This window comes from Lissotriton vulgaris, chromosome 9 (assembly GCF_964263255.1).
Source record: "Lissotriton vulgaris chromosome 9, aLisVul1.2, whole genome shotgun sequence".
Taxonomy (NCBI): domain Eukaryota; kingdom Metazoa; phylum Chordata; class Amphibia; order Caudata; family Salamandridae; genus Lissotriton; species Lissotriton vulgaris.
Window position 1 is genome coordinate 623,795,863 of NC_141697.1, and position 27,898 is coordinate 623,823,760.

A 27,898-nucleotide genomic window follows, 5' to 3' on the forward strand; every position below is an offset into this window, starting at 1 on the left:
ACTTAGCACTTTGATTATTCTTTTTTGCACTTTGCGATGATGGCTGCTCCTTGCCACATTATGGGAATCAAATGGCATTAACTGTATGAATGAAGCACTTGACACTTTAGTGGAAATTCCCACTTGGGATCTATTTTCTAAATGTTTTTTAAGGGTCAGGAAACATAGTCTTTAACAAAAATGAAATTAACAACATGTTTTTATGATCTATATATTTATATATTTATATCTATATATTCATGAAGTTGTTTGCATATATTTATTTATTTGCGTGACATTGCACATATATGTATATACTTCAGTTTATTCACCCACTTGGGTTGTATTTAAGACAAGGTAGGACTACATATTATTGGTTTAGTCCCCTGTTTGTTTCTATGAACCCTTTGTAAACACTATGTATTTGATTATGGTGGTCAAGTTTTAGTCCACCTTTTGTGTCATTATCAAGGAGGATAAATTCCCATGTGGCTTTGCGATCACATCATGTGATCAAGACAGTGGATACTGTCGAAACGCGTAATGGCGGGCATGCTGAGCAAAATTGAGCTTAAATAAACACGCACTTTGTTTGGCACCATTTCTGGGTTCCTCTCTTCGTCTTTTCAGGACTGCGCGATATCTGGCAGTGTTAGAGGTTTTGGGACGAGTCTTTTTCATATATATATATATATATATATATATATATATATATATTTACAAGCCTTCAAGCTTTTAGAGACGCACTCCACAAGGAAAGCTTCACCAAGCTCTTTTATTTCACAGGTAGTATTTTCAAACTTGAAACATCATGTCCCTTCATGTCCCTGATGCGTTTCGGTGCTTCCAGCATCTTAATCATAGGGCGGGTCTCTCTGTAAAACAGGAAATGAATGTCACTTAATTTATTCAGCCCGTTTTCCCAAATCAATTGCATGCTGGTCACAGTAGTTTTCCCCGATACTTTTCAAAATGACCAGTAACTGCTAAATACGCATTGTGTAAATATATGAATTAAATATTGCTTGTATATACATGATCTTATATTTTTGTATATATATGTCAAAGAAACTATTTTTCTATCTCAGATGTATATATATTTATATATATATTTTTTCACGATGGGATATTATTTATTTAAACCTTGAATTTGAAGATGCCATGCAATGTATGTATTTATACTGACAATCATGCATTCATTTTGGAAAACAACACAAATTTCCTTTTTTCTCAATGCAAATCTTTTTTACGATGTTACTGGCATTTTTGTACAAATGTAATTGTTTGCCCTTCTATCAGTTGGTAAAAGCAACATTATTTGCAATTTTCTTGGTATTTTACAAAGCGCAGTCTATCTTTTAAATAGCGCTTAAATGTTGCTTGTTTACACTTTCTTTTATATCACTTACACTTGCAATCATGTGTTTAAAGTGCTAGCTGTTTAAAAGGTCCAGTAGAAATGGTTAACGTTGTCATGTGATCAAGCCACTCCGGTGGTGAAACGCGTTATGGCGGACTCATGAAGGAATAAACGCTACTTGCTTTTTGCACATATTTTGGGCTCGTGTCTGCTTCCTTGGTGCTGACTGGGAATTCGTCGTTGCACCTAACCTTTGCAAGCAGCCTTTTGGATATATAACTGGTGAAGCTTCGACCAGTTACACACGGACCCCCAAGCACTTTGTGGCAGCTGGTAAACGGAAGCCTGTCTTCAAGCTACGGCGAGGAGCCTTTTTTTCAATCCGGGAGGATTATACCGGCTAGCCCCCCCACCTGAGACTTCAAGGCACCTGGATCGATCGCTTTTCCCTGCCGCACCGGAGGGTGTTCGGGGACACAAGCAGGACGTGAAAGGTAGGACCTCTCCTGAATTGTGGGGTGCTTGGTGTGCAAGGACGCTAGTGGAATGGAGGACGACTTACGACTCCGCAACCCAAGCTGTACCTTCAAGTTAAATTGGCGTTTTTCTTTCCTGCTGCAAGCAGACATGTCTGCCGACACGTTAAAGGACCGAGAGGCGGCAGCGCAGGGGCTATTTATCAACATCGCCCAGGCTCGGGAACGCTCTGAACCTGCAGGGCCGAGCAATGTAAAAACTGATGAAACTCTCAAAAACAAAATGAAAACCTTGGAAAAGTTGATGCGGGGAGAGCAGGCAAAATGGTAGGAGCACAGATCGTTACAAAGCTACTTGGACGCAGGAAGAGTACCAAGGGGATTAAGAATTTTATTGGCTCCTAGTTACGAGCAGCCAAACCCAGAATTAATGAAGGAATGGGCACAAAAAAACCTGGATTCATCAAGGGAGTTAGTAATTCTGCTCGTCAAGTATGCAGAAATTGACCGTATTGAACTTCAGAAAAAAGTGGTGACATTAACGGACGAAATAGCCCAAATGGGAACACCTGAAGAAATCAACAAACTGAATGCAGAAATGACCGCCCGCCTTAAAAAAGAGGAGGAAAAAATTAAAGCGCGCAAAGCTTACAAGTTTCAACGCGACCTTGCGGATTATGAATGCGGACGCATTTTTACTTTTGCCTGCAAATTCGACTCCATAAAGAGCAGTAAACCACCTGGAAAGAACCAAAATAAAGCACAGGCAAGCACATCTAATGCTTTCAATGACTCCACGCAATCTGATTTCAGCTCTGCCGCTGAAAGCGAAAATGAAGGGAATCAACCCAGAATTGTGCCATCTGACCCTAAAGCGATTCCAACTCCCGGCGATGAAATAATTTTTTTATCAATGGATCGCCTGTCAACCCTCCGGCCAAGAAATCGGCAGACTCAGGCCGCAAGTGGAGAAACCACAAACGCAGCCAAAGGAGGAAAGCAAGGAAACGCACAAGCAAACTCCAATCAGAGGAGCAAGGGGAGAGGTCGCTGGAAGCATTAATGATGACCAACAATGAAACTTGCTATTTTCCTGCTCTCAACAGATGCAATACGAACCAGGACTCAAAAATCTCCAATAACCATGCTGAAAAAACAGTCATCAATTTAACAGAAACTGTCCTCACAAAAGCGGAAATTCAAATTCTTTCTTTAGGGCTTTCCCACTGTAAAGAATCCAATTTCGATTATGCCACCACTCGCATGGATATTTATCAGTTTATTCGCAAACTTAAGCTGAATAAATTCCATACTCTCAATCCTCCCAAACCAACGGAAACAGTGACTGCAACTCAAACAGGTAGCCAAGATATTATGGGAACCCTGCCATGCACAGAACCATCCTCTACCTTGTTGACGGTCCTTACGGACCTCCATGCCCAGAACCGCACGGACTTCTCACAAGCATCTCCTGATAATCAAACCCCAAGTTTAATGAACAATTCTATCACCACCACTCCTTTCAAAATCAGATCTAAGTTCAACCCCATTATGCCACGTGATGGTATTGATATCTATAACGAACATATAGTCAACGAATTGAAAAAATTGAACTTTAAAACCTGCGCAACGAAAAACAAAATACACAGGCGCAACAGAACATACGACAATCTGGTAACCAAACTCCAACAAAATAACCAGATAATCATTCGTAACTCTGATAAAGGAGGTAACGTGGTACTTTGGGACAGAAATCAGTACATGAGTGAGGCAATGTTACAGCTAAATGACCGTAGCTGCTATAAATTGAGTAGCGCTGCAGCAGTAAAAGAAACATCCAACTCTTTCTTCCTTAAACTACTTGCCTGGAAGAGTGCGGGCCTAATCACCAAGGATGAATATCTGTACATGAAAAATGATTACCCAACCATTCCCAACTTTTACTTTATCCCCAAAGTCCATAAGAACCCTTCACACCCGCCCGGAAGGCCCATCATTCCCGGGAGAAACAGCCTGTTGGAACACACCTCAAATTTCATCGATTTCTTTTTGCAGGATTGTGTCACTGGGCTGGCCTCATACCTCAGAGATACAAGTGACTTCTTGGACAAAATCAGGGATTTCTCTTGGAATCCGGGGTTTCTACTGCTAACCTTAGATGTGTCATCCCTGTACACGTGCATTGATCACAGAGATGGCTTAAGGGCATTGAATTTCTTTCTCACCAAAAATAGACCTGCATGCCCAGAACATAACATCATGTTGTTGGATATGGTGACTTTTTGTCTTAATCACAATCTCTTCACCTTTAATCAAACTTTCTACCAACAGGTGCGGGGGGTAGCAATGGGGGCCAGCTTCTCCCCCAGCTATGCCTGCATCTTCATGGGCTGGTGGGAGGAGCTGGTCCTAAAAGGGACCCTTGGTGAGTGGTTTGCGAAACATGTTAGGATGTACTACAGGTATATTGATGACCTTATTTTTGTCTGGGATGGTACAAGGGAGGAGGCCCTTGAGTGGGTCAACATGTTAAACATCAATAACATAAACTTAGAATTTACCTGTACCGTTAGTTCAACCAACATCTATTTTCTAGACGTAGAATTGTACATTTCCAACAACACCATAGAAACCAAGCTCTACAGAAAAGAAACGGCTGGCAATTCCATCCTTCATTACACCAGCTTCCATCCTAAACATCTTATTCGAAGCATTCCCTACGGGGAAATGCTGAGAATAAAAAGGATTTGCAGCAACCCCGTAGACCTTACCATGGCCCAACATAAATGCAAAGAACGATTCCTCGCACGAGGATATCCCATGCACTTTATTCAAACTGCCATTGATAAAACAATGGAACTGGACAGAACCCTTCTTCTAGTTCCTAAAGCCAACAGAAATCCCCCAGCCTCTGCTTTGACCAAACCAGTCGAACCAGATAGTGCCAGACTCATCGTGCCATACAGTATCCAAAAAGGCGCGATTGGCAAGATAATCAATCAAAATTGGTCACTAGTACGCTCTGATCCGATAATTGGCCACAAGATGCCAGCCAAGCCCAGCATCACCTACAAGAGAGCCACTTCACTCCACAACAGTCTAGTTTCCAATTGTCCTGAAGTCATCCCATCCAAGGATTGGCTTAAAAGTTCACGGGGTTTACCAAATGTCACACATGTAAAGCCTGTACTTACGGTATAAATAAAACCAGTTACCGTACAGCCTTCAGTAACAGAGAAATCAAGATTTCCAAATCCCTCCATTGCAAAACAGAGTACGCCATCTACATCTTGGAGTGTACCTGTCCCTTACGATATGTAGGGAGCACTAAACTACCAGCTAGTGCTAGGGTATTACAACATATCAGAGCGATCAACAATTCTGACCCCACCTACCCAGTGGCGAGACATTTTCGTGAGGTCCACAACAATCTGAAGGACCTCCGATATTATGTCATCGACACCATTCCTAAAACAAAACAGGGAGGTGATAGGGAACGCAAGATGCGCATGTTGGAGACCAGATATATTCTAAACTTCAACAGTAAAAGTCCTGGAGGATTAAACAATACTGAAGATTTACATACATGTTTATGACTTACATCTTTGAGTTATACTACCCCCACCAAGAAATGTAGTGAATTTTTTCTGTCTGCCGCTCCCGACACGTTTTGTTAACCAGCCCCCTGTATCCTTTTCCAATCTTCTCATGCATTACATTTGCATCCGGTGCATCTAATTGAAAGTCTGTACCTGATAACCAAGTCTATATTCCGTTCTATCTAGAAATAGACTTTAAACTGTAGCCCAATGCAACTGCCTTATGTCTCTCACCCAATCCTACTTATTCAGGATTTTTTATCCCATTTTATTTTTTTTTCAGGATTATCCCCCCCTTAATTTTGAGCACTTAGGGCACTTTATGCACTTTTTGTAACATCATCCAACTGTGTTTTGCCATTGATCGCTTAACGACACAATTGAAGGTTTTTTTTTCTACCAAACGGTATTTAGGCCGATACTTTTCAAAATGACCAGTAACTGCTAAATACGCATTGTGTAAATATATGAATTAAATATTGCTTGTATATACATGATCTTATATTTTTGTATATATATGTCAAAGAAACTATTTTTCTATCTCAGATGTATATATATTTATATATATATATTTTCACGATGGGATATTATTTATTTAAACCTTGAATTTGAAGATGCCATGCAATGTATGTATTTATACTGACAATCATGCATTTATGCGTATACATTTTGGAAAACAACACAAATTTCCTTTTTTCTCAATGCAAATCTTTTTTACGATGTTACTGGCATTTTTGTACAAATGTAATTGTTTGCCCTTCTATCAGTTGGTAAAAGCAACATTATTTGCAATTTTCTTGGTATTTTACAAAGCGCAGTCTATCTTTTAAATAGCGCTTAAATGTTGCTTGTTTACACTTTCTTTTATGTCACTTGCACTTGCAATCACGTGTTTAAAGTGCTAGCTGTTTAAAAGGTCCAGTAGAAATGGTTAACGTTGTCATGTGATCAAGCCACTCCGGTGGTGAAACGCGTTATGGCGGACTCATGAAGGAATAAACGCTACTTGCTTTTTGCACATATTTTGGGCTCGTATCTGCTTCCTTGGTGCTGACTGGGAATTCGTCGTTGCACCTAACCTTTGCAAGCAGCCTTTTGGATATATATATATATATATATATATATATCTTCACCCTAGGATGCCTCTGACATGAAGACGCCACTCCGTGTGCAAACAGGTTACAACCTTCTTTATTGCGAACTGCGCCATGCGCCTGTTATTTTCAAAGGGTCCCGACGCGTTTCGAAGCCTCTCGCTTCTTCCTCATGGGATGGCACTCATTGAGACCGGATGTAACTGCAGCCCTATTTGTCCATTACGCATGCGCCCCCTGATGGGTGCATGCTGGGAGCTGTAGTTTGCTTGTGCTCCTTCGGTGGAGTCCGTGTTCCCAATTTGTTTACGTGCTTTTAGTCCAATTTAACTGCCCTCCAGTGGGCTACAGACACAGTGCCCAGTTCTAATTTTGCAGTTCACCCACGCTGCTTGTCGGCTGTCAAATGGCAGTCCCCGCAGACCCGCACTGACCTTTCCAGCGGGCGGTGCATCTTCCGCGGTTGAGGCCACCGAGTACAAATCTTCACCCTAGGATGCCTCTGACATGAAGACGCCACTCCGTGTGCAAACAGGTTACAACCTTCTTTATTGCGAACTGCGCCATGCGCCTGTTATTTTCAAAGGGTCCCGACGCGTTTCGAAGCCTCTCGCTTCTTCCTCATGGGATGGCACTCATTGAGACCGGATGTAACTGCAGCCCTATTTGTCCATTACGCATGCGCCCCCTGATGGGTGCATGCTGGGAGCTGTAGTTTGCTTGTGCTCCTTCGGTGGAGTCCGTGTTCCCAATTTGTTTACGTGCTTTTAGTCCAATTTAACTGCCCTCCAGTGGGCTACAGACACAGTGCCCAGTTCTAATTTTGCAGTTCACCCACGCTGCTTGTCGGCTGTCAAATGGCAGTCCCCGCAGACCCGCACTGACCTTTCCAGCGGGCGGTGCATCTTCCGCGGTTGAGGCCACCGCGTACAAATCTTCACCCTAGGATGCCTCTGACATGAAGACGCCACTCCGTGTGCAAACAGGTTACAACCTTCTTTATTGCGAACTGCGCCATGCGCCTGTTATTTTCAAAGGGTCCCGACGCGTTTCGAAGCCTCTCGCTTCTTCCTCATGGGATGGCACTCATTGAGACCGGATGTAACTGCAGCTCTATTTGTCCATTACGCATGCGCCCCCTGATGGGTGCATGCTGGGAGCTGTAGTTTGCTTGTGCTCCTTCGGTGGAGTCCGTGTTCCCAATTTGTTTACGTGCTTTTAGTCCAATTTAACTGCCCTCCAGTGGGCTACAGACACAGTGCCCAGTTCTAATTTTGCAGTTCACCCACGCTGCTTGTCGGCTGTCAAATGGCAGTCCCCGCAGACCCGCACTGACCTTTCCAGCGGGCGGTGCATCTTCCGCGGTTGAGGCCACCGCGTACAAATCTTCACCCTAGGATGCCTCTGACATGAAGACGCCACTCCGTGTGCAAACAGGTTACAACCTTCTTTATTGCGAACTGCGCCATGCGCCTGTTATTTTCAAAGGGTCCCGACGCGTTTCGAAGCCTCTCGCTTCTTCCTCATGGGATGGCACTCATTGAGACCGGATGTAACTGCAGCCCTATTTGTCCATTACGCATGCGCCCCTGATGGGTGCATGCTGGGAGCTGTAGTTTGCTTGTGCTCCTTCGGTGGAGTCCGTGTTCCCAATTTGTTTACGTGCTTTTAGTCCAATTTAACTGCCCTCCAGTGGGCTACAGACACAGTGCCCAGTTCAAATAGGGCTGCAGTTACATCCGGTCTCAATGAGTGCCATCCCATGAGGAAGAAGCGAGAGGCTTCGAAACGCGTCGGGACCCTTTGAAAATAACAGGCGCATGGCGCAGTTCGCAATAAAGAAGGTTGTAACCTGTTTGCACACGGAGTGGCGTCTTCATGTCAGAGGCATCCTAGGGTGAAGATTTGTACGCGGTGGCCTCAACCGCGGAAGATGCACCGCCCGCTGGAAAGGTCAGTGCGGGTCTGCGGGGGCTGCCATTTGACAGCTGACAAGCAGCGTGGGTGAACTGCAAAATTAGAACTGGGCACTGTGTCTGTAGCCCACTGGAGGGCAGTTAAATTGGACTAAAAGCACGTAAACAAATTGGGAACACGGACTCCACCGAAGGAGCACAAGCAAACTACAGCTCCCAGCATGCACCCATCAGGGGGCGCATGCGTAATGGACAAATAGGGCTGCAGTTACATCCGGTCTCAATGAGTGCCATCCCATGAGGAAGAAGCGAGAGGCTTCGAAACGCGTCGGGACCCTTTGAAAATAACAGGCGCATGGCGCAGTTCACAATAAAGAAGGTTGCAACCTGTTTGCACACGGAGTGGCGTCTTCATGTCAGAGGCATCCTAGGGTGAAGATTTGTACGCGGTGGCCTCAACCGCGGAAGATGCACCGCCCGCTGGAAAGGTCAGTGCGGGTTTGCGGGGACTGCCATTTGACAGCCGACAAGCAGTGTGGGTGAACTGCAAAATTAGAACTGGGCACTGTGTCTGTAGCCCACTGGAGGGCAGTTAAATTGGACTAAAAGCACGTAAACAAATTGGGAACACGGACTCCACCGAAGGAGCACAAGCAAACTACAGCTCCCAGCATGCACCCATCAGGGGGCGCATGCGTAATGGACAAATAGGGCTGCAGTTACATCCGGTCTCAATGAGTGCCATCCCATGAGGAAGAAGCGAGAGGCTTCGAAACGCGTCGGGACCCTTTGAAAATAACAGGCGCATGGCGCAGTTCGCAATAAAGAAGGTTGTAACCTGTTTGCACACGGAGTGGCGTCTTCATGTCAGAGGCATCCTAGGGTGAAGATTTGTACGCGGTGGCCTCAACCGCGGAAGATGCACCGCCCGCTGGAAAGGTCAGTGCGGGTCTGCGGGGACTGCCATTTGACAGCCGACAAGCAGCGTGGGTGAACTGCAAAATTAGAACTGGGCACTGTGTCTGTAGCCCACTGGAGGGCAGTTAAATTGGACTAAAAGCACGTAAACAAATTGGGAACACGGACTCCACCGAAGGAGCACAAGCAAACTACAGCTCCCAGCATGCACCCATCAGGGGGCGCATGCGTAATGGACAAATAGGGCTGCAGTTACATCCGGTCTCAATGAGTGCCATCCCATGAGGAAGAAGCGAGAGGCTTTGAAACGCGTTGGGACCCTTTGAAAATAACAGGCGCATGGCGCAGTTCGCAATAAAGAAGGTTGTAACCTGTTTGCACACGGAGTGGCGTCTTCATGTCAGAGGCATCCTAGGGTGAAGATATATATATATATATATAAATATATATATATATATATATATATATATATATATATATATATATATATATATATATATATATATATATATATATATATATATCTGTTTACAAGCCTTCAAGCTTTTAGAGACGCACTCCACAAGGAAAGCTTCACCAAGCTCTTTTATTTCACAGGTAGCATTTTCAAACTTGAAACATAATGTCCCTTCATGTCCCTGATGCGTTTCGGTGCTTCCAGGGCGGGTCTCTATGTAAAACAGGAAATGAATGTCACTTAATTTATTCAGCACGTTTTCCCAAATCAATTGCATGCTGGTCACAGTAGTTTTCCCCTTCGGTGGGGTCCGTTTTTACAAAGGCTAATTTTACTCCCAAGTTCAATAAAAGTGTTTATTCAGCCCTCCGGTGGGCTCCAGGATGAAAATGCCATCTTCAATCCTTTTTATTCATCGTGCTGAAAGGAAGCTGCACTGACTTTCCGCAGCCTCCTTTCAGCCTCTACAATCTCTACATCGCTTCCCTTTGACACTCCCCAATAGCCCTATTAAAGAAAAACAGTACCCAAGAGCCATTCTGGTTTGCTTCGGAAACTTTCTTTTAAGAGAAGCAATTTACGACCTGGCTAGACCAAAGAGCAGGAAGGAATTTCAAGGAAATAACTTCTTTGTCCGTCCAGATTTTGCACACGCAACGGTTAAACGCCGATGGAGGCTGAGACAACTTTTTGCCCCATTCGAGAAAATTGGAGCAACCGTTATTTTGCTGAATCCAGCGCGCCTAAGAGTAATCTACAAAGGAAAGACAAAGAACTTCACAAGCGAGATCCTAGCTGAAGCTTATTTGCATGAACTCTCTGAATTAAGAAAATAGAAGGGTAAATACTACAGATAACCATCTGAAACGCTATAAGGCTATAAAAAAAAAAACAAGGGAAAAAAAATTTCTCAGGCGATCAAGCAGGCGGTGATACTAGGATCACTCGATCGTCCATACCTGGGGCCCCTTGGTCCCAGGATGCCTCAGGGACTGGTTGGGGGGAGGAGGTGTGAGAGGGGAGGGGGGAGGGGAGAGGGAAGGAGGGAGGGTGAAGGGTGGGTGAGAAGAAAACAAAATAAAAATGGAAAAAGGAAGGAATGGTTGTTAGGGGTGGTCGGATCTGACCACATTCATGAGTGTTCAACGTAGATTCCTCAGGGCTGCGTAGAATTCTCTTTTCCGCATTTGTTGTTGTGCCCCTGAGATCCTTTTGTGACATTCCCTAACTCTCTTACTGCTTTAGGCTACGGTATTTTGAGACGCTCCCTAACTAGCAGAAAAGGGAGTTTCACCCCCCAATCCTTGCTTGGCTTACTGTTTGGTTAGTGACCACATCCCCTCTATTCAGCGTTCTGCTCCGTGAGGTTCCCGTAGCGTTCTGAGATCCTGTTTTGCCTTAGCGATTCCGTTTGTGCTCCTTTCCTGTTCCTGTGGTATTCGCCCTTGAGTCACGGTATTTCTTTTCCTTGCCCGTGTCCTGCACGTTGTTTGTACCTCCCGCTCTGTTCCACTAACTTGCTCCTTTCCGGCACGCCCTCCCCCGGTGCCTATCTCTCCCTTCCGCCTTGTTTCCCCGGCTATCCTTCACTCCTCGTTTCTGTCAATTATTCTCGCACCTCAGTCCTGAATTTCTCAGCGGTCATTTCTGTCGTCAATTGCAGAGTGATCGAAGGGGTTCTGTTTGTGTGTGTTTACGCGCTCTGCTCCGTCTTTTGTTTACGAGTGGAGCGCTGTCTCGTCTATCTCGTATTGTTACATGTACACCCGCTCCGCTCCGTCCTAAGTTTACGAGTTGGACGTGGTGTGTATATTGTGGGGATTGTCTGTGTTGTGTGTTATTTGTTCCTTACACCGCTCTGTCTTAAGTTTAGGAGCGGGAAGTGGGGATTGTCTGTTTGTGTGTTATTTGTTCCTCACTCCGCTCTGTCTTAAGTTTAGGAGCTGGAAGTGGGAGTTTCCGTATCACTTTGTCTTTAGCTCTATAAGTGATACGAGCTTGTCATCAGCTGCTCTTGTGGCCCCAGTCTTGCTCTGTCTTCAGTTTATGAGCAGGACTGGAATTGTGTGCATTCTGCCTTGGAGGTATCCTTGCTGGTAGTCACCCAGGTTCCCTTCTGTACCTCCTGGTTCTCGCCTTGACTGCTAGCTTAAAGCCCTGACGCTCACCTGGTGAGGTAAGTGGAATACTATGTTGAACACTTATGTATCAGTCCTGTAAATTACTGGTGAGGTTTGTATTGTTGTACGTTTATTTTCCAGCCATCTCCTGCCATCGAGACTGCAGCTACATCGCCCTTGCTGGAGGAGAGTGGTATACTCCCTGGGAAAATTCCCCCCACACTTTTTGGTAGCAGCTGACTTTGAGCGAGTTATCTCTTCTCGCTTGGGTCGTTGTTGTCTGGAAGTGTGTGGGACATTCATCTTTGCTCCTGTGGATGAACAGCCTCCTCTACCGAGGGGGATCCTTGACAATGGTGCAGAATAGGTCAACGGAGGCAAGCAAGGAAAATGATTTTTGAAAGGATTTTTGATACAGGTTGTAACACTTTCAGCAATGACATGCATTAATATATGTACAATGAATGTGGGGTGATTAAACGATTGGAGGAAAAGCAGAAATTAGCATATCTAGTTAAACATAACAGAATAGATCTTCTCTGCTCACAAGAGACCCACCTCCCTTGGTCTAAGAGAAATTTGCTTTGTATAAATGGATTTGAACTATTAGCCTGTACAACTCAAACATCAACAATCAGGGGGGTTGCCATTCTAGGAAGAAAAAGTTTAGGGAAAGCGAAAAAGGTGAAAGTAGATAGTAATGGCAGATGGGTGATTATTGAGATGGAGTTCGGGCTAACTATTTGTACGGTGTATGGTTCTAATGAAGACGATCCTGAAATTTACGATTTCCTAGAAATAGAGCTTGCAAATTGGCCCTCTTCTCTGGTGTTTACGGGAGATTTAAATATTTTATCTGAATGGGGAATGGGTACAACATATCAGGGAAGGAAACCTAGAGTCTTTAAAGCGGTTCAATCTATGTTAGCTTCTCATGGGCTTCAGGACCTATGGAGAGCTAAAGAACCTTCAAATCTAGGTTATACTTACTTTTCAAATCCAGCCCAGAGATATTCAAGATTGGACTACTTTTTTGTCTCTGCTTTGGAATCTGAAAAAGTTAAGATAAGTAGACTCCCAAGGGTTATTTCAGATCACAACCCTTTGCCTGCTGAACTACGATATGGGAGGGCTAGAACGGTCTAAAACAAACTGGACCTTTGAAAGAAGGCTTTTAGCAGATAGCAGATTCGTGGATCATTTGAATAAATGGGCGGGTGAATTTTTTGCTGCAAATAGATATAGCACATCCCGAAATGGGGTCTGGGAGGCTTTCAAAGCCGCTCTAAGAGGAGAAACAATCAGCTGTGCTGCCAGGCTTAGAAAGGAAGATAGAAGCGAAGTAGAGAGACTAATGGTAAAACTAGTTGAGGTGGAAGAACAACATATAAAGGATATCGCTACTGGCAGTAATACCGAGGTTAGTCAGGGAGTTCTGTTGGCAGTAAAAGCGGCACTGCAGAAGGAGGTTACACAGAAAGCAATAGGGGAGTACCAAGCTTCGAGGGCAAAGAGATATGAAACGGGTGAGCAAGCTGGTAGAGCACTTGCACTCCGGATTAGACAGGAAAAAACAAAGAATGCGATCCCATGTATAGAAGAGGAAGGGATAACATATACAGAGATAAACGATATCCTAGAGATATTTAAAAAATACTATCAGAAATTATATGAGAAGGACCCTTTCAATGTTGATCAGGAGGATAGGTATATTGACAGAGGACCGTGTTTGGATGATAAAACAAGAAAAGCACTCGACAAAGATATTACGTCTGAGGAAGTCTTATCTGCCCTGCGAGAATTAGCGCCAGGGAAAGCATCTGGTCCTGATGGTCTCCCCTCAGAGGTTTATAAAGCTATTGAAAAAGAGATCGTTCCTCTTTTAGTAGATCTTTTTAATGGGATATTGTACTCTGGGGTGGTCCCCGATTCATGGAAGGAAACTAACATTATAGTCTTTCATAAGAAAGGCAAACCAGCAGAGAAACCGGGGTCATATCGTCCTATATCCTTAATAAATGCTGATGCCAAGTTATATTCAAGGATTTGGGCGAAGAGGTTGGGCAGGATCATAGGCGATCTTGTCTCTCCAAGGCAACATGGTTTTGTTCCTGGGCATGGTACGACAGATCATACATCTAGAGCAATAACTCTGTTTGATGCCCAGGAAGCTGTGGGGGGAGGGATGGCCATGATCCTGCTCGACGCAGAAAAAGCTTTTGATCGGGTGGAGTGGAGCTTCCTCTGGAGCATTTTGGCCGGGAGGGGTTTTGATCCAAATATTGTTAGGGCTATTAAAGCTATGTATACAGACCCAGAAGTGACAATTACGGTAATGGGAGAGAAATCAGACAAGTTTAAGATAAGTAGAGGGACACGGCAGGGCTGTCCCTGCTCCCCCATACTATTCGCTCTATACATTGATCCGCTCATTCAGAAGATTTTAGAGTGCCCTAGAATATCTCCTGTGATTTATAATAGTTATGACAATAAGATCTTAGCCTATGCTGATGACCTGGCGGTTATCACAACAGACCCGCAGCAGGCACTCCCAGAACTGGTACAGATGGCTAAACTTTTTGGTCAAGGTTCTGGATATCTTCTGAATGAATCCAAAACCCAGATAATCTGCTCTAGAAACATATCAAGACCCGACCCAAGGTATGTTGATTCTGCTTTATATTTAGGGGTTAAGATAAATGCTACAGTGGGTAAGATAGTGGAAGAGAATTACCCTCCCCTTATTAAATCCATAGAGCTAGAACTGAAAAGGATGGATGCCCTTCAACTTTCGCTGGTCAGGAGAGTAAATGTTGTAAAAATGGCAATGTTTTGCAAGGGTGCTATATCTATTTAGAGCCATTCCCCTATATATTGAGGAGAAAATTCTGAAGCAATTAGAGTCTGTCTTTATCAAGTTTATATGGCAGTATGGCAAGGTTAGATGCTCAACGACCCTTATGTCCCTTCCGTGGGAAAGGGGTGGGATGGCACTTCCGAACCTTAGATTGTATCACTGGACCTGTCTCCTAACCCAGATGTCAATCCTGTTTCAATGCGACATTGATGCGACTAGTACAGACAACCAGGGTCCCCCTCCCATCTTCAATCTACTAATGGGGGAGAAAGCTACTGGATTACTGTTGACGGAACTGGAATTTAGGTTCTATAGAAAGGCACGATTTAAAATCCTGCTAGGTGCATGGCAAGTATGGAAATCAATTCTAAAATGTTATCACATCCCTAAAGTCAACCCTTCTCTCCTCTTGGTTAATTCTAGCCTTTTTCCTCACTTAAGCAATGACGGGATCCTACAAGTCTGGAAGGACTTAGGGGTTAAGACTATTGGAGACCTAATGGTAGGAGATAGGATAAGTGGGTTTGAGGACATGCAAAGGAGATTGGGCCTCCCCTCAAATCAATGGCTTATATATGGCCAAATCTCTGGTATCTTACAGGCTTGTAGACCAAAGCTCAAACCCCTCGTAGACTTTCCTGTGGTTGAGGGTATGAGAAGAAGGTGTAGGAAGATAAAAGATATTTACAACATGCTGGTGTCCAGATTACAGGACGATGTAGGAAAAGTAGAAAGTGATTGGGCAACTAAATTGGGAAACCCGGATGTAGATTTGGACCTAGCATTACGCTTGAATAAAAAGATTTTTCGGGCGTCCAACTTACGAGCACAACACTTAAAACAGTCTTTAATCTGTACCATACACCGGCTAAATTATTTGCTTGGGGTGTTAGGAATGATGATTGCTGCCCGAGATGCAATAAGGGACAAGCTGACCTACTACATATGTTCTTTACTTGTGAACGATTGACCCCCGCCCTGGATGGAATAACAAAATTCTGGGAGGGGCTGCCAGGTCATAAGATTGATCTATCCCCAACACTAATGTTATTCGGCTCAGATTCTAAACTGGTTTTAACAGATGACGAGGCTGCTTTGGTTTTTATGTCGGTCGCCGTGCTCAGAAGCATTATTTGGTTGGAAGGATGTAACAGCCCCGTCTTTTCAGATGTGGATCTCTAGATTCTTGGCCATTTACAATATTGAGTCTGGCCTCTATGAATTTAAAGGTGTTAAAAAACGAGAAATGGGAAGATGATTATGGGCCCCGGTTAAGAAATGGATGGACGATAGAATAAGAATTTGAAATGTACTGTATTGCTATATTTATTGATAGATCTTTATATAATTTTTTACCCCCACATAAAAATATTGTGTTCTTTAATTGTTTATATATGTATCAGATGTTCTTAAACCTTGCTTATGGTTTTGTATTTATGTATTTCCTTATTGCACCATAAACTCCAATAAAAAAATAAAATAAAAAAAAGATTGGCTCTCTACAATTAGTACATGATTTCAGTTCGTTGATTGGCTCTCTCGGTTTAGTATGTGTGCCTCGTTGCCTTTTGGGACAGGTAGTCCAATGCGAGCATAATTAAAACCTTTAGTAAGTTCTATGCGCACTTTGTACATCATTAAAAGCATATTGTATTCCTTAGTAGGATGACGGAACCCCAGGGCGGTTCTCTTTTCACTCGGCTTCAGGTGCTGACGTGATACGGACAAGTTCCTCTTCACCAGCCTCTTTGGAATTGCAGATGGTGCTCCTCTCCGCGGCAGGGCAGCTGTGCGAATAATTTTGAATATCAAAGGCCTGAAAGCTTTAAGAGGGCACTCAACGGGTTGCCACCAACTGGTTTCTCACTATAATCCGCCCCAGTTTGCCGATGTAGTTTTCTTTTGCCGACGTGTTTCGAGGTATTACACCTCTTATTCTTGGGCTGCTCATTACAAAATCGCACGGATCGCTTGCATTTTAAACATTGTTTTCTTGTTTTATTTCAGTTCATTATTTGGCTCGCTATGTTTAGTACATGATTTCAGTTGGTTGATTGGCTCTCTACGTTTAGTACGTGTGCCTCATTGCCAATGAGAGCATAATTAAAACCTTTAGTAAGTTCCATGCAAACTTTGTACATCACTAAAAGCTCAGGAGATGGGACTTTATTTACTAGCAACTCTCTCTTGGGGTCCCCGAAGGGTAAAGAATATGGTCTAATTTTTAGGAATATGACGGAACTTACTAATAGAAAACAATTGTGCTTGAATGCACTACAAGTCCCAACATGCAACACAGTAACTAATGACATCGCCCACTGAGGGTTAAAAGCATGCAAACAATTAAAGCATCAAGAGTCCTTCTGGGCATATTCCGAGCTACCTATGATTAAGAGGCTGAAGCCTCGAAACGCATCAGGAAAAGGAATAAGGAAATGGATCCAAATACCGGACTGAAGCTGCTGGTGTCCTTTTAATAAATCATAAGATTTCATCAACTGGGAGTGCGTCCCCAATGCTTTTGGGTCATTGTTTCACATAAATTAACACGGCAGCCCTGCCGTGGAGGGTGGCACCATTGCCGACAACTGCATAGCGAAGCTGTGGTTGGAACAACATCCAAGCCTGTTTTCAGCTCAGGAGATGGGACTTTATTTACCAGCATCTCACTCTGGGGGCCCACGAAGGTTGAAGAATATGCTGTAATTTTTAGGAATATGACGGAACTTACTAAAAGAAAACAATTGTGCTTGAATGGACTACAAGTCCCGACATGCAACACAGTGACTAATGACATCGCCCACTGAGGGTTAAAAGCATGTAAACAATTAAAGCATCAAGAGTCCTTCTGGGCATATTTGATTAAGAGGCTGAAGCCTCGAAACGCGTCAGGAAAAGGAAAAAGGAAATGGATCCAAATACCGGACTGAAGCTGCTAGTGTCCTTTTAATAAATCGTAAGATTTCATCAACTGGAAGTGCTTCCTCAATGCTTTTGGGCCATTGTTTCACATATACATATATATATATTCAATGAAAAAACCATGGTTTATAGACCATATATAGTTAGGAATTAGTATTTACAAAACCTTATTTTACTCACACAAAACCATTGTAATTTCATATATAGTTAGTTCCACTAACTATATATCGCGCACCCGCAATCCACTGCTGATCATGTCACATATTACATCATTCATGACATGGTCAGTGACATCACTGATGACATAACTGATGACATCTCAAATGACATCACTGATGACATCACTGATGACATCTCAAATGACTCAAATGACATCACTGATGACATCTCAAATGACATCACTGATCACATCACTGATGACATCATTCATGTGATAATACGATGAACCTCTTCAGACTCTAATATAACCTTAGATACACTCAGTGTAAACAGACACTTACAGACTGTCACTCATCCATGGAGTTACTCACACACCTAGTCAGTCATGCAAAGAATCAATCACACCTCCATTTCCTCAACTATACAGTTATACACACCTTACTTATTCAAACATATTCTAACACATATTTACTCTCTTATACAATCACTGATACAAGTTCACAATGATCCATACAGCCACTCACACATTCACTGGCTCTTATGCACAGTTATTTATATATGTCAACTCTCACATGTACTGTGTTTTACATATGTACTTACTTTGACATGTAGCACTGAGATATCCATTCACTCACCAATACACTCATGCACACAGTCAACCGCCCATACAGCTGTTTCCACATGCACTTTTGAACCCATACATCTAGTGAATCAACTGCTCACACATCTATGCACAGAGTCATACACCTCCCAGCCACCCACACACACACTCAGTCTCCCATACAAATACTTGGGCAACCAATCAATAACCCATATAGTTACTCATATAGCTACTGATCAACACATGCAGCAGTTTACAGAACAACAGACATAATGATGCACAAATTAAGACAGTTTAGTCACTAACCCATGCACTCAGTGAGACACATTTAATCACTCACTCATACAGTCAGTCATGCACCTACTAAATCCTTCATCCAGACACTTATACATCCACTCATTCTTCAATATGTAAGACATATTTTAGCTTTACAGAAACATACAGTCACTCGATGTTGTCATCAGTGATGTCATTTGAGATGTCATCAGTGATGTCATCAGTGATGTCATTTGAGATGTCATCAGTGATGTCATCAGTGATGTCACTGACCATGTCATGAATGATGTAATATGTGACATGATCAGCAGTGGATTGCGGGTGCGCGATATATAGTTAGTGGAACTAACTATATATGAAATTTCAATGGTTTTGTGTGAGTAAAATAAGGTTTTGTAAATGCTAATTCCTAACTATATATGGTCTATAACCCATGTTTTTTTTATTGAATTTGCAAGGTTTTGTAAATGCTAATTCCTAACTATATATGGTCTATAACCTATGTTTTTTTCAGTGAATTTCAATGTTTTTTTAATAGCAAATATCAAAAGCTTTAAAATGTCAAGTACGTGGTAGGTAAAAACATTTTCGTGTTTATGCACGCTGATGTGCTTTGAACGCTGCCCCCCCCCCTCTTTTCTTTTAGGAGTATTCTCTCTTTGCAGATAGTGAAGGGTAGGTAACGCAGGCCTTTGCCCACGTTGTAATCCGTCGTGCCTGCTTCCCTCTCCATTTGATTGATTGTTATCCAAGCATTTACTGTTTTGGAATTGGTTCTCTTTGGTTAATTCTCTATTTATAAAGAAGCACAGAGTCGCAATACTCTGTTTAGTCTTTGCAGATAGTGAAAAATCGTTAAAAAAACAAAAGGAAGCAAGAAAAATCAGTAGGCCACTAATGGGATCTCTTTTTGACCTCGCTAAAATAGAAACATTAGGAACAACCCCTCATAAGAAATACGAAACTAGTGAGAGGAACTGAGCTCGACACCATGATGGCTGCAAGACAGCTCGGCTCCGCCGCCCACCCCGCCCAAAATAACGACAAACCCTATGCAAATATTATAAATATATACAACACACCAGCAAAGTAACAGGGTAAAACGTTTTATTAAATAACTATTTACATGGCAGCCTGCTGCAACATCGATCCAAATGCATGCCGCCATTCCCGGGATTTCTCCTACCCCTTCCTCAAGTCGTGTTGCCCTGATGTGGCCTAAGATCGCCCCCGACATAGGCGGCCGGCTCCCGGGGTCAGGCGGAACTTTTTGCCTTTTAGTGACTCTTCCATTCTGGACCTTGTCCCACAATCCGTTTGACCTGAAGACACGTCCTGCGGTGCCCTAGTCCGACCATCACATATTCCTGCGCCAGGAGACGGCGTGGGGTGCACTAGAAGGGAGAGGCGGCGCGAACGAGCCTCCCCCACCTCCCCAGGTGGAGGTTTCTCAGCTACACCCCAGCGCTTCACGGAACCAGCTGACTTGCGCCCGCTCTTCCGGAACAGTGCCTCCCTCGGCCAGCTGTATTGCGCCTGCTCCACACCTTGTCCCACAATCCGTTTGACCTGAAGACACGTCCTGCGGTACCCTGGTCCGACCATCACATATACCTGCGCCAGGAGTCGGCGTGGGGTGCACTAGAAGGGAGAGGCGGCGCGAACGAGCCTGCTAGGGCATGGGCCCCATTCCCGAAAGCGTCCCCTCAGCCTTGAAGATTCTACAACAATCACCGGGACCCCCGACTCCCACAGACTTCCGGTGGGGAGCGACTGCCATGATTGCTCACGGAATGGCCACGACGTAGCCACGGGGTGCTCTCATGCTGACGCCAGCTTCAATCTGAAACATCCAGAAACACTGTAGACTACCAATTCGATCAGTTCCGGTGGAGCCCCAACGTGACCCGGTAGAGAAGAACTTGCCCTCCCCTCCTTGACTGAAGGTTCTTGTTGCCTGTCCCTTCTGTTGTCATTTAACAGAACTTTTTGGACTGCTGAAAGGGGTTCTGTTCCGACCGCTGGTTGGTGGAGACATTTTGACTATATTCTGGACCTGCGTTGTCGCGTAATGCGTCATATGACGCGCCGCGTTAGCGCACCCGGAAGTGCTCCGGTGCGCGAGGCGCAGCTTCCCGGAAGCGATCCAGGGCACGGCGCGCAGCGCGTAACGTAAGCATAACAGGTCATGTGACTTGTTAATAAAACTTTTCATTGGTTCATTTTACTTTTGTTTTTCTAATGATGGAAGGCTTGGTCATATGACCTAAAAATAACACTTTTCATTGGTTTAGAACATTTTTTTTTCCCCAAATGATGAAAGCCCCACCTTTTTTTTTCTCACTCTGACTTGTAAAGCAAAGGTCCCAGATGCATTTACAGTTTATCACTAACAATGTTCCAGGCTAATGTATTTTCCCGGGAAATTTACAACTGTCCTGCAAGTAAAATATTCCTATTTCGAGAAAAAGGGCGTTTCTTCGTCCCATGAGGGAGCCGTTGAACAAAAGAGGCTTGACCTGCTGCTGTCTTAGTCGCTGATAGGCATGAATATCGGATTCTTATCGATCACTTTATGTTGCAGGAGTGGAAAACACAACAGCCCTTGGCCATTTATCTTTACTGCTTTCCTGCGTATTATACCTTTTAACCGTCATGTAATCGGGCTGCTTTATTTCACTTGCCTTTTACTGATTCGAAAACAGTGGCTATTATTCAAAACTTTACCAATCTAGGTACTACTACCATGTTTTGTTTTAAAAACCTTTATTGTGAAAATTTCAGTATACAAATACGGGCCTATAACCACGTGGGCCGGCCACGGAGCAAACTGTAATAGTATATGATGAGGGGACATTTACACTGTGTAAGAACGTAACGGGCGGGCCATTAGGTTGCAAGAACTAAGGTGTCTAACAGTTGCGGAATCGGTGGACGTACATTTTATAATTAAAGTACGACAGGGCCAGTTACAATAAAATTATCTAGATATACATTTGCGGGCAAGTACCATGGGTGACGTTAATTAGAACTTTCAATAGTACAGTAATCAATAACACAACAGAATTTAATATCAATAGGGATGTCCAAATGTTCAATCAGTACTCGTCCCCGCCCGCCATGTGCTTCAAAACTGCATACGTATCTCGTGATATCAAGGCTGGGCAACCAGTACACAACAAGGAGTTACGAGTTCCATTTATACCGGCGCCATTTTGGGCGAGGCCGGGCAGGTCCAGGATATAGTCAAAATGTCTCCACCAACCATAGGTCGGACCAGAACCCCTTTCGGCAGTCAAAAAAGGTTCAGTTAAATGACAACAGAAGAGATAGGCAACAAGAACCATCAGTCAAAAGAGGGGACGCTTTCGGGAATTGGGCCCATGCCCTAGCAGGCAAGCGTCCGAGTTCCAAGGTGTCCCAGGGCCATTTTAGTGGACCAGGCCCAAATCCAAAGAGCCGGCCGCCATTTTGAGAGTCCTGTTGCAGCCGCCTATCGCTGCACCGCAAGAGTGGGCACAATTCAGCTGGATGGTGGGCGAGACGCTGATGGCCACTTCACATTTGAAGGAACAAAAAATTTAATTCAAGGTGCACCATAATAGATCAATAGCTATAAAAACTGTAATAGAGAAATGCTTTAGTCAGAATCCTAAATCATAGTAGACTCTGATGCTGACTAATGCGTCCACTTCAGGAATCTGTGTTTGGTTTTACGGTGACAGGTTCTAGTCTGGTGGTGTCAGTCACCCTCTCATTCTTCTGATGTTGATAAAATTAGTACAATTTAGCTAAGTGGTAATAAAGATCTGTTCATTCAGGGCCAAGAGACCTGTTGGAGAGGAAATCACATTTACATTTAATGACAAGAGAAACCAAACATGACACTATCTGAGAGAAATATGTATAAATGTGCGCCAAATACACGTAATAGAAAAGTGACGAAACAAAGATTTTTAGTTACTGCATCATACAAGCATGCAGATTTTTATTAGTTTAGAGGATATCAGTTTTTTAGATATCATTCATATAAATAATATAGGCTCACATGCATCAAAGCAAAAAACGGTCGCAAATTGGCAGATTCTCAGAATCTGCCCATTTGCGACCAGTATTTTTGCATTTGGGATGCATCATCCCAAATGCAAGAATCGCAATTTAGGTAATCTCTAAATTGCGATTCCTTAAATTGCGATTGCATTTAAGGAATCTCAAATTAAGATTCCTTAAATGCAATGCATTAAAGTAAAAAAATGAGCGAATTCGCTAATAGGGGGAGCAAATTACCATGAAGTTGAACTTCATGGTAATTTGCAAAATCTTTGAAAAATGCACTAAAGTAAATTTTTTAAAGTTCCATTTTACACGCACACATGCCCTTGGGGCATGTGTGTATGCAAGATGTACTCATATGCAGATTTCACCCTGGCACCCTTGAAATTGCATTCTCAATTTGCGATTCTCTAATTGAGAATCGCAAATTGAGAATGTTGTCCCATTCATTACTATGGGCCTCTAGGTGAGTCGCAATTAAGGAATGTTTAGAAATCGCTATTTTTTAAACGATTTCTACATGCATAGCCTTATGCTATTCCTTATTAGCGAATCCTTATTTTTCGCTAATAAGGAATCGCAAATGGCATTGTTGATGCATGTGCCAGATAGTGTTAAAGAAAATAACTATATTTTATTAACCTGTGTTACAAAAATGTGCAAATGGTAAACACTCACGTCTTTTTTAAATATCATTTATATTGAAGAATAACTAAATGAGATTCATCAAATGTTATGATTAATCCTGATTATGATAGTGAATTTTTAGTAAAGTCTATTTCTTTGAATGTGTAACAGTGTGCACCAAAAATGACAAAAGAAAAGTAGGTGCTACACATTTCTATTTGATGATGCTTCGATGAAACTCAAAGAGAATGTACTTAACACATATATCAATCTTATTTGTTTGAAACTAACTTTTAAATGTAAAATCTGAAATCTATTTACATGTTGGTACTTACAAAATGTACAACTACCCTATACTGACACATATTATTTGTAATCATACTAAATCATCCTAAGTGCATCAGACGTTATGTTTAAAACATGACATCTTCATGTTCTCTTATAAATGTATGCTTATATTTCTATATACTCTGCAATATATTAGCCTAAATTAATATGGACCTGAATGCATTCATGAAGTTTTCTGCCTTGCTAAGCTCACTGTACTTGAAAGAATTCCCCAGAATAACAAATTATGTGCAGTAGTGTATTTCTTACTGAGATCTCATGTAATGTACAAAAGATTTGCTACATTTTTGTTACCATTTCAAGACATCTGCCTGGGAAACTGTGCTCTTAAACTCTCTTATGCTTTAGCTAAAAGAGCATTTTTCTAATGTTTCACATACTGGATGGCTTATGGACTGCGCAATTGTCCCAGCAATTTCTCTGCATTTTTGGCCAGATGTAGGTAAATCCAATTTACCGATTCTTAAATACCGAATTTTACCGATTCGGTATTCATGAATCGGTAAATGATATGTAGATAAAAAATCGGTATTTTTTACAAAATCGGTAAAATTCGGAATCTGACTTTCGGAAAATACTGAATCGGTATTTACCGAATCGGTATTTACCGAATCGGTATTTCCCATTCATTCCTATGGGCCAAAAGGCCCATAGGAATGAATGGGAAATACCGAATCGGTAAATACCGAATCGGTAAATACCGATTCGGTAAATTCCAAAACGGAAAGCAAGCAAAAGTGAAACTTAATAAAACAGCCAATCAGGTGCTACCACCTTCCCCCTCCCTATCAGGAAGTGGCTACCCAGGCAGCTGCAACTAATTAGAAGGTTCTGGAGAAGCAGTCAGAGCTGAGCAGAGTCACAGAGTAGTAGAGAGAGTTTTTGAAACCGTATCAACTTAAAAATGGCAAGCAGCAGTGAAAGCCAGAAGGCAGAAAGAAAGAGGAAAATAAAGTTCAGCAGCACGGAGCTGCAGGTACTTGTGGAAGAGGTTGTGAGGGTGCACAACAAACTTTTTGGCAGACACTCCCTCACTGTTCCAGAGTCTGCAAAAAGAAAAATCTGGCTGGCAATTGCAGAAAAAGTGAATGCAGTGGGAGTCACCAACAGGAATACAGAGGATCTGAAAAAAAGATTCTATGACCTCAGGAGCCTCACCAAGAAAAAAATGGCAGATATCCACAAGCAGGCAGGCCTGACTGGTGGAGGCAGGAACACAGCGCCCCCCCTGACTTACCTGGAGGAGTTGGTGGCCTCAACCATTGAGGCAGACAGCGTCCGCGGACTGGGAGATGTGGACAGCTCAGCCAGAGCTGCAGCAAAAAAAGGTAAGACGCATGCGCTGCATAACACCCCATACCAACCTGCTTCCCTATACCCTTTAATGGACAAGCAAACCCCACTCCAGTACTGCTATCACTATACAGGAACAATGCATGATGGGAAATGTAGTCAGCAAATGTAAGACCATGTGCAACAGCTTAGACATCAGCAAGTTAGTGAACTGAATGCAGATAAAAGAAAGTGAAATGTGTAAAGCATTTATTGTAGTGATTGTGACACAGTAGCACTCAGTTGATATACGCTTATTTATACCTAGGGGCCAAATCAGGTAGTCGACCCACTGAGACAGAAGGGACTGCACCAGCGAGGGAGGAGAGTGAGGATGCAGGTCCAAGCCAAGTGCAAGCCTCGCAGGAGGAAGGTGACACGACTGGCATCTCCCATGAAGATGAGACTGTGCAGACCACAGAGTTGCTGCACTCCCCACAGCTTTCCCAATCCCCTCCCTTGGTATTTTCTATAGAAACTTCACCATCACATCTCCAGTCCCCTCCTGCAAGCCCACCAGCCAGGAGGCATGTCGTGGCCCCACTACCATTAATGGGGGCAGCAGAGGGTGAGGGTGAGGCTCAAGTCACCGTAGATGTGAGGTCAGCAGCACTGCAGTCCACAAGTGAGACAGTCACTGGTCGCAGAAGACAACGCAGACCCAGCAGTGCAGGTGGATGTGGAGAGGGTACTGTGTTCCGTGGGCTGGAGCGGAGCATGGTGCGCATTCAAAGAATGCAGGGCAAATCCATCCAAGCCTGCCAACATCAACTCCTAGCCCTGAATGTGCAAATAGGAGACATGGGGAAGGGCATGAGAGACATTGTGAAGTCAAATAAAGAGATTGCAAAAAGCAAATACGGACATGGCAGCAGGAATGCAGCAGATGAGCAACTCAATTAACCAGCTATGCTCCAAACTTGAAAGTCAGTCTCACACAAGGCGCAGGGATGCCCGTGCCCACAATACGGCCATCAATCGATTGGCCACTGCCACATCCCTGCTATGCAGGAGGGGCATAAATATGCAGGAGGCCTTGACACAAAATACAGCAGAGGTCACCAGGGGCATGGCCAGAATTACGAGTGCACTAGAGGCACTGTTGATTTCACAAACAGCACAGAATCCTACCCTGGACGTGGCAGAGGCTGAGGACACTAGTAGCGATTTGCGTATATGCAGCTTAATGGTGACAGCAACTGCTGTTCTGCATGTATGCTGAATAAGAACTGCTAACAGAGATTTGCAGAACTTACCTGGCACATTAACGTGCCTGATGCAGACTTATCTGGCTAGTTTCCCAAACTGACTCATATGCTATATGTGCTTAGTGGTTTCTTCCTTCGGGGACTACTGGAACTGGCAAATTGATGTCCCTTTATGAACTCTTGAGCTATTGGTACTTATTTGACCTTTATTAATCTGTCTTATTACCTAATGCAATCAATTGATGCACTTATCTTACTACATGTTGATAAACTAAACTAACTTTACTAATTTAACTCAGTTGTCATGATTTAGCCTTACAAAGGTGAATGTGCATTTCCAATTTTGGTTACTAATGACTAGAAGAGATCATATTAGAGAGATCTCAGGGCACCAAATTCTAATGTTATTATTCTGTATAGCTTTAGCTGAACTCTTGGTGTGTATGATTTTGGTTCGCCTACATTTCTTCAGGAGATTTGGACTTGCAGTCATAATCCTATACATTTATAGTAAGTATTGTCTTGAAAGTAATCTACATGAGCTTGATATCCCATTTGTAGTTAAGTTGTCCAGTCCCTGGTCCTTATTGGATGACTGTTGAGACCCTTTATATCCAACACCTCTCCTCACACAGCAACCTCCTTCCAGGGACCAAGAGAGTGGTAGGTTCATTTTTTAAAACATTTCCATCCATAGTTTTAAGCCCAGTAAACACTGCACCAGACCCAAGGGTGAATGTGTGCTTATACATGTACACGTTGTGTCACATTATGTTTTGTGGAACACCCTTCAAAATTAGGGTCGTTTGATGTACAAATGATAATCAAAATTTTTTTGCAAAAGGTAATGTATGAGAGTGCTCCTGGGAATCGGTGAATGTCATGTGAATTCATAGGTGTTCTCTTGAAATTCTTTAAATTCCTCTCAATTTCATAAAAGTCAGAAAACGCATCATTAGTCAGAACCAACCAACTAATTAACCAACCAACTAATTTAGCAGTGTTTCTTTTGGCACACTGTTCCAGAAACCTCATAAGAAACCTAGACCTAGAAATGAGCATGTATCTGCAATCCTTGAAGTCAAACCATGTACCTCCTCAGTGTTCCAAGTAGGAAAGTTTTTTTTGCCTCGGCTTCAAATGAAAAACATTTTCCAGGTATGTTTAATGGTAATTAAAATCCATACATTCGGTCTATGTTACATGCCTATTAATCTGTGTTTTATCCTGCAAAAACACTGCAAAATATTATACAGTAAACACAAAATATCATCATAGAATATTTGCATTCATTTTAAATTGTACTTTCTCTGCAGGAAAGTGATAACCCAACCAGTGAATTTACCATGAAGAACTTAGTAGCTACCACACTGGACATTTTTTCTGCGGGAACTGAAACAGTCAGCACAACCATCAGATATGGGCTTTTGATATTGCTGAAGAATCCACATGTAGAAGGTAAGGCTGAACACTGCCATGGCTCAAAAACCATTTGTATGGAAATGCCTCTTTTTGTATGATCACCCCCAAATGTTTAGTACTAATGCAGCTATTTTGTTTAATCAGAAAGTGCACTGAAGCCGGCTAACCAGACCT

At 43.1% G+C, this 27,898-nt stretch overlaps 1 protein-coding gene across 1 annotated transcript in view; it reads left to right on the top strand.

Annotated features, from left to right (window-relative positions):
• The window catches only part of LOC147691980 (cytochrome P450 2G1-like), a 480,027-nt gene that overhangs the window by 320,128 nt on the left and 132,001 nt on the right, over positions 1-27,898 (top strand). Inside the window, exon 6 of the mRNA XM_086938270.1 lies at positions 27,619-27,760. Within this exon, the coding sequence (XP_086794396.1) occupies positions 27,619-27,760 (142 nt within the window). The remainder of the gene's footprint in view (positions 1-27,618; positions 27,761-27,898) is intronic.